Source organism: Conger conger, chromosome 11 (genome assembly GCF_963514075.1).
Source record: "Conger conger chromosome 11, fConCon1.1, whole genome shotgun sequence".
Classification (NCBI taxonomy): Eukaryota; Metazoa; Chordata; class Actinopteri; order Anguilliformes; family Congridae; genus Conger; species Conger conger.
This window is the reverse complement of record NC_083770.1, coordinates 19,625,491-19,639,794: the sequence shown is the minus strand read 5'-3', so window position 1 is coordinate 19,639,794 and position 14,304 is coordinate 19,625,491. Positions and strand designations below refer to the sequence as shown.

At 42.8% G+C, this 14,304-nt stretch overlaps 2 protein-coding genes across 2 annotated transcripts in view; one reads left to right on the top strand and one right to left on the bottom strand.

Annotated features, from left to right (window-relative positions):
* Positions 1-314: 314 nt before the first annotated feature.
* On the bottom strand, positions 315-14,003 carry arsk (arylsulfatase family, member K). The gene is made up of 8 exons (XM_061260056.1): positions 13,407-14,003; positions 13,016-13,145; positions 12,352-12,511; positions 10,549-10,831; positions 9,883-10,054; positions 9,241-9,465; positions 8,546-8,761; positions 315-1,638 (listed from the first exon to the last, which is right to left on the bottom strand). Exons 1-8 carry the CDS (start codon positions 13,521-13,523, stop codon positions 1,370-1,372), a joined length of 1,572 nt encoding a protein of 523 aa, XP_061116040.1. The 5' UTR covers positions 13,524-14,003; the 3' UTR covers positions 315-1,369.
* skic3 (SKI3 subunit of superkiller complex) overlaps positions 13,009-14,304 on the top strand; it is a 33,776-nt gene continuing 32,480 nt past the window's right edge. The window contains exon 1 of the mRNA XM_061260055.1: positions 13,009-13,085. The gene's annotated coding sequence lies outside the window, so the exon portion shown is untranslated. The remainder of the gene's footprint in view (positions 13,086-14,304) is intronic.

The following is a 14,304-nucleotide window of genomic DNA, read 5'->3' as shown; positions in this document are numbered from 1 at the left end:
TCCATTATTTTTCCCAACCGACACAACCCTCCCCAAGTAGTCAAGCTACTATGCACTGTGTAGAAACACGGAGGTGGAACCACGCAACTGATACAGTATACAGTTATGTGCTGAAATTAATAAGATACAATGTAAATCAACGGAGAACTGTAAGCTTCAGTAATGCGGGGTCATCAGCCTATGATATACATGGTCATTAATCTGGCAGGTCACTGGTTGTTCCTTTCTGTAACATCTAGACAATCATCAGGGTATTTAGCAGAATGTGTTGCATGATTTAGCCTTTTCAAAAATACCTGCAGAGACACATGGAATTATATTGGCATTCATTTATTATATGTTAGACAGCAGACACTTTATTAGGTACACATAAGGATGCACATTGTTCAGCAACAATGCTTAGGCATGCTGGGTCAATTGCAGTGTGCCTCACTGGAGTTTAAACCATTACATCAAGGGCCCAACGGCTGTGCAGATCTTATTGTGGCTAACACTGGGATTAGAACCACCAACCTTGCGGGTCCCAGTCATTTACCTTAACCACTAAGCTACAGGCCACCCACTTATTTGCATACAAACTACTTATTTGCATACCATGCACATATTTGCATACCAACCACATATTTACATACCAACTGGAGCAGAAAAATCCTGCACTAAGTGGACTTCGCTGTTCCATTTGAGATGCAAATCTGTGGTTTAGAGGTTAAACTCCAGCTAAGCACACTGCAATTGACCTGCTTTGACATTTGACATTTGACAATGATGCTCAGTTTGAATTAACACAAAGTAGGCTGGACCAATCCATAAATTAATGTCATGTTCTGGTTTGCACATAATTGTAACCCTACCATCTCATCATACATTGTATAGGATGCACTTTAGAGGATTTGGTGTACAGGCCTGATTGTTTTATTTCATAATACTGCAGTGTGCATAGTTCCTTGATAGTTCATAGATCTTCCTCAAATTACAGACCGTGTTTCCTTTGATTAGACACTAGATGGCAGTGTGTCTGACAGTAACTTTGTTGTTAGTCTGCTCAGTAACCATAGAGATGGTGGAGGAAAGAAAGGGGGGGGGGATTCACACAATTCAGACCCCAGTAATTGAGTGAAGTTGGTGGGCGGCTCTCTGGGACCAGGACTGCAGACCCTTGGTGTGGGTCTACAGTTCATCCAGATTTGAATGCTTCCCTTCGGGCTAATTTACCATCGTGGTACAAAAGCTCGGGAAGTAGACACTGAAATCGTTCCATTAGAATGACGAAATAAAGAGATGACATTAAAAGCTCAAACGGTGATTTTGAAGCTGCAGACGAGGAGCACTGCTAAGCAGGAGCGCGGCAGAGACGGGGTTTGGGGCTGGGCTACGCTCCCAGCCACTCGTCGATGGCGCTCTCGTACATTTTGGGGTGCCTCTGCCAGTCCCAGTGCCAGCGGAGGCTGCCGATGACGTCTGTGTACTGCTTCCCCAGGCCGAGCCTCCAGCGGCTGAACTCCGTCCTGCTGTAGCGCTGCACCTTCCTGGAGACGGCGGGGTAGTCGACCACGCGCCGCAGAAGGCTGTCCAGGCGCTGGCAGACCACAGGGAACCGGGCGGCCATGTTGTGAAGCTCCTCCGCATCGCTGGAGAGGTCTGAGAAATAAGCGAGCACATCAGTCCTGGGTCAAATACCGAACCGCTCAGGATTCAAATACTTTTCTGAGCTTTGCTGAGCTGGTCTGGTGACAAAAAGTGCAAACCCCCAAAATGCCTGGTCCTCTTGGTTGGCTCAGTTGCATCAGGCAAGTATTTGAATACAAAACGATGACATATTTGAACCTGGTCTGGAGCATTACATTACATTATTGGCATGTGGCAGACGCTCTTATCTAGAGCGATGTACAGTTGATTAGACTAACCAGGAGACAATCCTCTCCTGGAGCAATGCAGGGTTAAGGGCCTTGCTCAAGGGCCCAACGGCGGTGCGGATCTTATTGTAGCTACACCAGGATTAAAACCACCGACCTTGCGTGTCCTAGTCATTTAACCTAACCACTACGCTACAGGCTGCCCCTACATCAGGAGCACACATACATCAGGGCTTCCCAAACTGTGGGTCATGACCTCACCCAGTCTGAGGGTGGGATTGCCTGAAAATGGGGAAAATCTGGAGGGGAAAAAAGTAATAAAGTAAAAAAAAAAAAATTTTTTTTTTTTTTTTAAATATATCGCCCCATTTTCTGAACAAAAGCTTGAAAATGACTTACCCAAAATAAAAAGGTTACTATTCTAGAACCCTTTTGACTAGAGGCATAGTCCTGGTCCAGGTGGACCCATGCCATGAAAAGGACACTGACATTAACTTGATTTGTTGTCTGTGGAATAAAGTCTGGAAGTGCAGAAAAGGCAAGTTCCCCCACTCTTGTTTTGCCACCAACATGTTACAAAATAAGGAACTGCTGTCACTAAAGCAATGGCATCTGGAAATAGGTTAAAGGTAGAACCATGAGTTTTAACGCTTTCAAAGGGTATATCCTGCTACTACAGTAATTGAAAATTACAACATGAAAAAAAGGACAGACTGCAAAAAACCCACACTGGCCCTGCCCTGGGTGAGAATTAAGGGGTTAAAAAATGTGAGTGTAGACTATTATATGACAAGCATCACAGCACAGCAAAGCAATGAAGAAAAAAAAAAAAGAGAAGGTTTCCAAGAAAACTCACCAAAATATTTCTGTAAGTTGTATAAATAGACTGCATGCAAGAAAATATTATCTGGATAAATCACTCTGGTCAAGAACAAAATGGTGAAATGTTGAATGTAGTTAGTAGTACTATGAAAAAAAAAGGCCTGCAAAAAGACAGGATGATAGACTGAAATGTATACAAGCCCCTCAACAAGCATATATAAGCAAGGACCGTAGAGAGCATCTCTCTCTTCTTCCTCTCACTGCCCTGGCAGGATATCTCTAGACTGATGGTTCCACTCTCTGCTTGATTCTGCAGTAACAGCCAGGGGCTGCTTCTTCAGTGGAGTTTTACTTGAGATAATCTGTGAGTTGAATCCTGTTTACATACAGTGCACATGTTTTAGGTGCTCTCGATTTATTTTATATCAGTTTGGTCTTAGATCTTTATTTATTTTCTACATTTATGTGTCAGTAGAAAAGAGAAAATTTGAGATTCACAAACATTCATTTTCCAAAAAATAAATGTGCAGAGAATTGTTTTGTAATTACTTTTTAAAAAATGTTAAAAAAGTTGAAAAATGTTTTCAGATAAAAACTTGATTGAGGCTGTTTGGGATTGTAAATGAGACAGCCGTAGTCTGCAGAAGAACTGTGGCAAGTATGTTTGGAACAAACCAAAGAGCGGATTTTCTTATAAAACTGTAGGGAATTAATGCAGTACATAAGAGAACTGATGCAGTTTTAAAGGCGATGGGTAGTTACAAGAAACATTGATTTGATTTAGTTATTAACTGTTCACTGCTCCTCATAGTACATTTTTCAATAATGAGATCATTAGAAACTGTTCACTATTTTTGAAAAGATCTTCACTTTTTACAGAATATTTTTTACATGTGACTTTTGCACAGTGCTGTATACATTATGTATAGTACACATTTGTACATAACTTAACTTTTTGCATCTGTATATCATAATTTTGAATTTACCGAAATCATTTTTAGGATTCTTCACAATAGTGTTTTTTGTCTCCATGTAAAGATTTGTTGTCTTTGTGTCTGTATTTAATTTATTCCAATTATTTGTATTCCAAGAGTCACAATTACTCCAAGTATTACTAAATCAAATTTACAGGAGCTCAAACACACTGGAAGTGGAATATTGTTTTCTCACTGAAAATATTTAGTTTTTGAGTGGATACAGATAATTTGCGATGGTGCCTGGCACGCTTAGAAACATAGTGGTGCCACAGCCAAAACACTGGAGAAATCCCCTTTCAAATTTGATGCCAATATCATTCTGCATTGTTTTCCAAAAACAACATTTGGAGCCTCCAAAAGGACACATGGAAACTAAATAATAGTAAAATACTGACATGCAAAATACTGTCTTTTGCTTGCTAAAGTATACAAATTTTGCACTTAACCCCGCCTGTCACCCTCCCCCTACCTATCCCTCTCCTTGTGCTCTCCTTAGATAGCAACAGGTTGAGAAGATAAGTCCAATAATCACAATAATAACATCTTTTATACTAATATATTCATTGAGGTCCATTGATCACCAAGTCAAACACATTCCACAATTTCACATGATATTTATTATTCAAAAGCAGGATTGTTTCTTATTTATAACCATACTGGACAATAATACTATAATAATGTAATCTCTATTTTGAGAATGTATTTATATGATCACCGATATAAAGTGGTTTACAACGATGAAAATACCCGATATTGTGGAGCCAAAGTGTTGTCACGGTCTTCCTCAGAAATATTCACTTGAGAATACTCAAGAGAGAGACGAGAGATTGCTTGGTCCCCCAAAGGAAGTCCTATATTTAGACGTAGACATCGCAAACTTCAACCCTCTTGCCCATAAAATCTCAAGAAGTTTTTTCCGAAGCGTACCAGTCTCAATGTGGCAGGCAAAAACATGCTGTGTTCTTTTATGAAAACCTAACTAACTATACACATGTTGGAAACATACTGTCATTAGTTAAAATGATTCTCAGTCATTACTTCAACACCATACCACTAGCCAGTTCTAGGTTCAGCTGAAGTTATAATGTATTTTTTTGCTCACGGACGGGGATTAAAATATAATACATTTTTAAATATATTTTGTGGAGGTTAGAATAGAATGTAAAGTGCTTTTGATTCATAAGTCTCCATATGTCTGCTAGTCCTAGCTCATCCATCATCTGCAGGACTGCTATAGATCTTGCAACCATGTTTTGGGACTTGGAAACTGGTCATTTATCCTTAGTAGAATCTAAAACACAGTTCCAGTCCCCTCCTGTGAGCAGACCAGCTGTATTCCATCAACAGGCTAGTTCATTCGGTGAATAAGCATACAGGAGCGTTCAGTGCTGCTTATACTTAAAATGCTAATTCTCTCCGTATAAATGACCATGCAATAATACAAACAAGCTTTCTGGGTTTCACATACCTAATAAAGTGCTCACTGAGTGTATTTATTAGACTTAAGTCGTCTGCTGCTGTAGCCTATCCACTTAGAGGTTTGAGGTGTTGTGTGTTCAGAGACGCTCTCCTGCATACCACTGCTGTAATGTGGTTATGTGTGTTACTGTCACCTTCCTGTCAGCTTCAACCAGTCTGCCCCTTCTCCACTGACCTCTCTCATTAACAACACATTTCTGCCCACAGAACTGCTGCTCACTGTTTTTTGTTTTTCGCACCATTCTCTGCAAACTTTAGAGACTGCTGTGCGTGAAAATCCCAGGATATCAGCAGTTTCTGAGATATTGAGACCACTCTGTCTGGCACCAAAAATCATCCCACAGTCAAAGTCACTTAGATCACATTTCTTCCCCATTCTGACATCTGGTCTGAGGAAAAGCAGAAACTGTTGACCACATCTGCATTTATTTGCTGCCACATGATTTGCTGAATCAATATCTGCATTAACAAGCTGGTGCACAGGTCTACTTAATAAAGTGCTCAGTGAGTGTACATCCACATATATAGGCAAGGTCTTATTTATCAATACTGCAACACCCCTGCTCTTAGTATTATAGGACGCTGAGAAACCCTGGCCTACCCAATCGCTCTTATATTTAGGATGCTGTGATTAATTAAGGTGGGTTTCCTGAAGCATTGCGATAGATTCTCACTTCCAACACTGCCCTGGCCTTTCTGTTCCCTCTGAGCTGCAGCTAACGCCTGACCGAGCCGGCCTCCTGGAGCACAGCGCCCAACCAGAACACAGGGCAGCCAATACCTCGCCTCCATTGGACAGCGACGAATGGAAGCGGGCTCTGCAGCCAATGAGAAGGAGGCGGACAGGATGGAGAGCGTGAGTGTGCTGGGGTGGCCCTGCAGCGCTTACAGAGAGACCGTCTTACTCAACAGCAAGCTGGAGGACCGGATACTGAGGCGGATAGACTCTCCCTCCCCTCTGAATGGGACAGAGACTCGGAACGCCATGGAGTCTCCAGTCCAGGGAACCGTACTGAAGTGAAGGGTGTTTTCACACTCATAGAGAAGACATCTCTCTGTATGTTTATATTCACTGTGCAATCATACCAATTGAAACTTATGTACATACACTGAAAGAGGTAGAGAAGCAGTCGACTGTAGGCCAGGAATGTGGGGCCTCTCTATCTATCTCTCAGTCAGCCAATGCCAACCAGGAGACAAACTCTTGCATCTGTGTGACGGTGTGCCTTTCTGTCTCCTCCTCCCGCCTCTCTATCTTCTCTCTATGACACTGAAGGCCTGTGGCCTCTGACTCACTTACAGGACATATGGCCCATCTTATCGCTAGAAAGCCAGAAGAGACACTCCATCTTGAATCCTGAAAACAAGACGACTCTGGGAGACCAAATAGTTCTTTCTGATTTGGAACCGTTTGTGTGACGTTAGGGCTTGGGGTCACTGTGCGCTCATCCAATATGCATGCTACATGAACCAATCATTGTATGTTGTTATTACTCGTGTACCAAGGTAGAGTCATGCATGTTATTGTATTCCACTCTATGCTTGTGTATTAACTGTGTACCAATCAGAGGTAGGATAATCTATGTATGAGCAAGAAACTTTTAGAAGACTGCCTTTGTCTCTTCAGTTCATGCTTGATAACCTTGTGTGTGTAAGGACCGGACTCTTTCTGCTAAGAAATAAATCCTTTTCTTCTTGGCTACATCTGGTTGCCTGGTCATTATAAGGAGAAATTCCTCTGCTCAACAGTACAATACCAATACATCAATAGTTTAAATGTGCACATTTTGAACAGAAAGTGCCAAAATAATTGCCACATGACTTTAATGTAATGTCATATAATGTAATGTAAGGTAATTTAATACTGTTCCCTGGTTGATCTGAACTCTAATAGCTTATATATTTAATATTTGTACTGCAAGCTGCCTGTATTTTTTAAAAAGAAAATAAAGACATTAGACTTACACTTACTTACTTCTTGTTTCTGTACCCTTCTATCCCCACTATCATGAGAAAATGAAGAACTGTTTTCAGGAACTGAGAACTTTAGGGAAAATATTATACATTGAGCTGTATTTATACATGATACCATTGAAAAAGAACTAAGCGGAACACAAATCATTGGCACTCGAAGTGGCACTCCCTTTTAATGACAGTACTTGATCCTGGGAAAGAAGAATAAATAAATAAATCTGAAGCTGAATATAACTATTAAAGCTGGCCGTATATCTGACATGCACTACATACTGAAAGCATTCCTCATTTTCGGCATAGTTTTTTGAGAATATTCTTCACTTTCAACATTCTAAATCACTGTTCTAGAGTTCTAGAAGTATTGCTTTCAATCACGAGTAGTGATTGTGACATCGGCATTAGAATGTTCAGTTGGGAGCACTCTAATCCCATACGTGGGGCAACATTGGCTCAGAAGGTAAGAGCGGTTGTCTGGCAGTCGGAGGGTTGCCGGTAAGATCCTGCACTAGGTGTGTCGAAGTGGCTGGTGCCTTGCATGGCCGTTGGTGTGGGAGTGCGTGTGTGAATGGGGTGAATGAGAAGCATAAATTGTACAGCGCTTTGGATAAAGGTGCAATATAAATGCAGACATTTAACATTTACAGTATTCAGTATTTGTGACCTCATAACTTAAAGCAGGGATCAGCAAGTCACAGTCTTCAAGGGCTAAGAACTGCTGGTTTTCCACCCTCTCTATACCTGGGAGTCAGGTGTGACGACAGACTTGCCCAGGAGAAAAGAAAACCATTGGCTGGATTTGGATTCAAGGGCCAGGGATGATCCCTTTCTTAGGGCGGGCTTACATTATATGACTTACAGGCTCCAGATTGTTTTTTTCAGATCGTAACATAAACCTTTGGTCGTACCATTCTGACCCGTTCAGACAAGTTTACAGGCTCCTGCTTGTTTTTTTTGTTTTTTACATAATAATTTGAGCAGATCGGCTTGGATCCATCAGGCGTGAGCCAATTCTGTTTTGATTTCCGTTGACCAATCGAGGGCGGCCTGTAGCGTAGTGGTTAAGGTAAAGGACTGGGACACGCAAGGTCGGTGGTTCTAATCCCGGTGTAGCCACAATAAGATCCACACAGCTGTCGGGCCCTTGAGCAAGGCCCTTAACCCTGCATTGCTCCAGGGGAGGATTGTCTCCTGCTTAGTCTAATCAACTGTACGTCACTCTGGATAAGAGCATCTGTTAAATGCTAATAATGTAATGTAATAATGTGATGTAATGTAATCTGGAGGTGGCTCCATTTATGACGTTTCTCTGATTCCCCCCCCATACAGTCTACGCTGTGATCTGGACCGGTTGTCACAGTCCGAGAGAGGGCATCCGAGCTCCCGACGGCGTGAGGAACCGGTATAATGCACGCCCGCCCTGACAGGGTCGGTCAGACTCACCGAACAGCTGGGCCGGGACGCTCAGCCCGTCGCCGTAGGCGATGTACTTCCAGCGGCCCTGCCGCAGCATGTACGTGGAGGCGTTGGCGTTGCAGCCATGGTACTCGCTGAATGCCCAATCGGGGCGGGGCTCTGCCGGCGGGACGGCGGCGGGGGACAGCAGGGGGAGGAGAGAGTTCCCGCTGAGCCCAGCCGGGGCGGGGATCCCCGCCAGATCTGCACACAAAACATGCGGGTGATGCTGCAGAAACTGACTGCCATAACAAGCGTTTGATAACACGCTCTACAAACACTGAAAATGAGTGTTACCCCTCTACACACAACTCGGCTCATTGTATAGTCCACTGCAGTTGTGTCGTATTTACCCCCCACCAAGTTTCAAGCGACCCTTAAGATGGAGGACACAGCAGTAACGCTAACCTCTAAGTAAAAGAGTCTCTCTCTCAAACAGCAGTGTGGAGAAGATGTGTAGTGCTCTGTACTCCTCTGACCCAACTGTGATGTTCCCCTCTTACCCATCAGTGTGGAGTAAATGTGCTGAGCTCTGTTACCCCTCTTACTCATCAGTGTGGGGTAGATGTGCTGAGCTGTGTTACCCCTCTTACCCAGCACTATGGGGTAGATATATTAAGCTCTGTTACCCCTCTTACCCATCAGTGTGGGATAGACATGTTAAGCTCTGTTACCCCTCTTACCCAATAGTGTGGGGTAGATGTCCACCAGAGAGACAGGCTGGGGTAGCTGGAGCCCCCTCTTCACCCCGGGGCCGGCCAAGAGCAGGGGCACGTGGGAGCTGCCCTCGAACATGGACATCTTGTAGAACTGGCGGTGCTCCATGGCCAGGTCCCCGTGGTCCGAGGTGAAGAGCAGGACCGTGCTGGAGAGCAGGCCCGAGACCTGCAGGGCCCTCACCACCTCACCTGTAGGGCCAACACACTCACCTGTAATCACCTGTGTGTTTCTGAAACAACCTCACCTGTCTAACCAACACACTCACCTGTAATCACCTGGACAACACCCTCACCAGTACACCTGTGTGCTCCTGAAACCACCTCACCAGTCCAGCCAACACACTCACCTGTAGTCACCTGGACAACACCTGTTTCATATTTCAAAATATCAAAGCTTTTTAAAATCCTCTACAAGTCAGCTGAAGGGTGGAAGCTTTCTGATCCAAAATGGATGCCATGCAGGACTACTAAATGGATGAAGCACATTGGTGGTGGCTGAGGAGAGTATTCCCCTTTACTGTAAAGTGCTTTGAGTCAATGAGAAAAAAGGCACAGCATAAATGGACTCCAGTGTCCTTATGATGTCCACGTGGCAGTTCTGCTCACCCAGCATGGCGTCGGCCTCAGCGCACATGGCATAGTAGAAGGCGCGGATGTCCCGGACTTCCTGCTCGGTGAAGTTGCCACTGCAGTTCTTGGTGTAGGTTGAGTAGTAGTCAACAGGGTGCATCTCGGAAAATGGCAGCCATTTTGGCACAGTGATGTTCTGATAGGACACCTGTAGGTAAAAGAGACAAAATAGCAGTTGCAGAAAAGAATGCTACTTTTTGTACCTTTTCTATTTCATAGGTTATAATGTGCATTTGGGCTCCCATACAGTTAGTTTACTAACTTCCATTATGAGGCAAATGTTTATTATAACCTTTCCTGCTTCATGATGATTGAAACATTTTAAAAAATGTAATAAAATTCCATTAATGAAACAATGAATTGAAATCTGACTTACTTGTATACAATTAGAAATATTGTTAAATGCGTGCATGTCACGCATCAAATGTCAAAATATATCACGTGTCAGGAGTGCCGCAGTGTCTGCTGGTTTTCGTGTAGTTCTTGGCACCCATGGTTCATTCAAGTCATTGTTTGGCTAATGAATCCACACACCTTGTTCTTAATGTCTTCATTTACAGCTGATTGACAGGAAACCACAAAAAACGGCAGACATTGCGGCTCCTGAAATATCTCAAAGAACGGCAAACAAAGTGCACTTGCCTTTTTCAGCCAGTAGGGGGAGGTGCGGAAAGTGGACCCCCCAGCAGTGGGTCCCAGGGAGTCTGTGTGGTAGGGGTGAGGCAGATTTAAGCCCAGGTAGAGGGCGAACGGCTGAGAGAGGGACGCCGCGGTCTTGCGGATCCACTCAACGGCGATGTCCGTGGTTTTCCAGTCTTTGGTCATGACCCTCACCGTGGTTTCGTCTCCCCTGAGGTCCGTCACGGGCCGGCCTTCCTGTTGCAACAGGAAACGCACATCTCGCGTCCAGGCCTCCACGCGGTTGCTGGAAATTGGAGAAGAAGAGAAGAGTAATGCTGTGGGGCAGTCAATCAGGACGTTTGGTGAATACATTACACCCTTGTCTGTAGTTAAGTGGACTGTTCACATTAGCTTGACTGCTACGCCACCATCTGAATAGCTACTGAGGTGCCATGGAAGTAAAGTAAGGTGCTGTCCAGCAGGTGGCAGCACCGGCCCTATCTACAGGTGTGGCCACAGCTGTGATTCATTGTAATCACCATGGCTGTGGCCAATTACCTCATTATTGGGCTGTAGAAGTGGCCTGGGGCTCGTTTCACAAGATTTGTGACGTGTGAGCTAAGATCTACGAGATGCAAAAGATTTCTCCAGCTATTTGTGGAGCGTTTCAAGTAGAAATCACAATTGCAGGCCACGAACACAGGTCGCAAGCATGTTCATATAAGCAATAATTGCCTATCATTCTCATCCGCCTGCCTCATTTTGGTTTTGTTTCATACTTTTGTGCACAGCAACACTCCTAAGCTCTACGTGGGCTATCCATGCCTGTCCGAGGGCTAGAAAAATGAATCTTGCAGTCAGTCATCTTGCTGTGTGCGCTCCCAGATTAACCACAGTAGATAACAGCCTGGCCCACTAAGTGGAAGCCTACCTATTTTTATAAAATAATTATTTGTCAGTGCCTTGATAATGGGAATTTGTAAACTACAAATTGCACCAAGGATTTCTGGGAGATCAAGTAGTACATAGAAGTTTAACTTGACACCAGTGTAGGGGCTTGATAAACTGAATGAAATCGGTATTTACAATACGTAGTCTCTTTGTCTGGACAGAAGCCCCAAGAAAGCTGACACAGTGACATGGTGCTGTCAGTTTTTTTCGGAACTAAATCCCAGAGAGTAGAGGCAATTTAAAGTGCACTTTCTCTATTACTTTCCAGAAGTAAATGATTTGAAAATAATGAAAGTATACCTCTTTAGTATGCAGATGTTTCAATAAATGACATTGGCTACATGTACGTTACATGACATACTTCACTGTAGGTAGCCAATACTTAAAATAGGCCAAATTAGTTTTGTGAATTAGCCTACTTAAACATATGACAATGTATAGCCCTATTTTAAAAATAAACATGACACAGGTAGAAGCAGCATACTTTAAAAAATGTACTGTACTTTTTGTAAGGGGACACTTGAAACAAGATAAGGTCATGCTCATGTTAGTGATTTGTGTCAAGGTTGCATAAACATAATATTTCATGCTGTGGAAATCTACTGTATATCTTTCAATTATTTAATTAACTCCATAAGTATTTAGAGGGTGGTTGTGATCATGGAAGATTCTTCCTGGAACCTGCCTCTGTTGTTACAGCACTACCAAAAGAAATGCCGTATTTGCCAGGAATTAATTGGTTCTGCGAGAGCTCTGTTGTCGTCAAGGGATGCATTTTCGTGAAATGCATTTTGATAGGATATCGCAATCCACATGGGGAGTGAGCAGAGGTAGGGATGTAATACAGTGCAATAGTATGTATGCCCCGCCTACCTCACGGAATGGCCGCCTGAAGTAAAGTCCAGTTTTCCCAAACTCCTGGTGTGATAACCGTTTTTCCGCAGATCATCCATCCATGTGGTGGCATTCCCATCCAGACACTTGTGATTGTTCCAGGACTCAGTTAGATGGACAAAACGACCACTCCACATAGCTAGTGGCAAATACAAGGGATGACAATTACTCTGTGATTACTATATTCGGTAGACCTGTTCACCAACTTGTTAATGCAAATATTTAATCAGCCAATCATGTGGAAGCAATTAAATGCATAAAAGCATGAAGACGTGGTCAAGAGGTTCAGCTGTTTTTGTCAGAATGGGGAAATGTCAGAATGGGGAAGAAATGTGATCAAAGTGACTTTGACTGTGGAATGAGTGTTTGTGCCAGACAAGAGGAGAAGTAAAAAAATAAGTCTAATAAATACCTAATAATGCGCTTATTGAGTGTATGCTGCAATAATTAACATTCATATACTGTCTGGAAAAGTGCATTATGACATAACTTATTACTTATTACAATGTTATACTGATCTCTGAACTGTCTCTACAGACTACATGGCTTCGGAGAAGTGTGCACATGATGTGATCTTGAATTCAATGCGTGAAACAAATGAATGTGATTCTGTTCAAGTATATACAGGGGCCTCTTGCGCTACCTGCTCTTGATGGACAGCAGATGGGAGAGTTGGTGTAGGAGTTGAGGAACACAGCCCCTTGTTCTCTCAGGTACTTTGTAAAAGGGAGCTGCACCAACCTACTCCCGGGGTCAAATGTCAGCCTCCCGTCCTTTTGGAAAATAGGAAATGTGTTATTTTATCACCCATACAAATATATAATAAAATTTAGAGCATATCCCCCACACTTAGTGTGACCCTGGAACCCTGCAACCTGATAACTAACTTTAAATCATTTATTTATTTAGAACAAAACAAATATATACTGTATACATGTATAATACGTATTAAACACATTAATAAACATACTTTCTGACCAATATATGAATAAAGCTAGCTTGTAACACAATGCAAAGAGTGAATGCACACTTACAAACGCATCGGACATCACCATCACAACGTTGGGTCTGAACGTAGCATTGCGTTTAAAACCAAATGCCAAAACTTGCAGTTGAGCAGAAATAAAAAAGGCGACACAAAACACGTTCATTTCTGTCGAGATTAACAGAAAACCTCGTTTTCCGGAAACAATTTCCTCTCAGATGACTGCTGACGCAGACGTCTAGAACGTATTTTGTGGACTTTCCATTATTGTAGTTAGCTTCATCCATTTACCACACAATAAACCATTTTCTTATACTGCTATTCAATTTGCGGGCTGCTAGAAATTCTGACAACTTGACAGCTTGCTGCCTTGTCATCAAAACACACCGTGTCGACTATATGACGGTGTTCTGCGATACCTGCAGTAACATCTAAACTAGAACGATTAGAACTAGAAAAAGTTTTCCCTAATGTAGCTACATCATAGAACATCACAGAATCGATCCGATCCAAATGGGTTAGTTCATTGATGGTCGACTTTGAGCAGACGCAGCAGTTGACAAATGTGGATATGAGTCTGTCCTGAAGTGATGCCTTAGAACAAAGATGCAGGCAGCTCTCTTCTAACTTCACCAACCATCATAACGTTTCCACTTCTTCTTCGAGTTTTATTGGGGTTGTTAGAGTGGTAGGTAGATTGGTACATTACCGCCACCTACTGAATGTCTTTCTTAGTTCTTTGTTTATTTCTTTTTATATATATGAAAATACAATTAACATGTATAAGAACAAAAAAACCCGTTCCTAAACCCACCGTCTATTCTCTTCCCCTTTATTTCCATCGCACTGCCATGTGACTCTCTCCAAAACCTTTTGCCAAAATTCCATTAATTTAATTCCCACTGAGATTATGGGGTTGTTGGAGACGTTGGTCAGAGGAAGAGAAA

What these genes read in the sequence shown, in the direction of transcription:
- arsk (XM_061260056.1), bottom strand. Translation starts at nt 13,523, where the DNA reads ATGAACGTGTTTTGTGTCGCCTTTTTTATTTCTGCTCAACTGCAAGTT. An exon ending in CTGCTGTCCATCAAGAGCAG is followed by an intron (nt 12,512 to 13,015) that starts GTAGCGCAAGAG and finishes ATTTGCCACTAG; the next exon opens with CTATGTGGAGTGGTCGTTTT. An exon ending in CGTCCCGGCCCAGCTGTTCG is followed by an intron (nt 1,639 to 8,545) that starts GTGAGTCTGACC and finishes CTTATTTCTCAG; the next exon opens with ACCTCTCCAGCGATGCGGAG.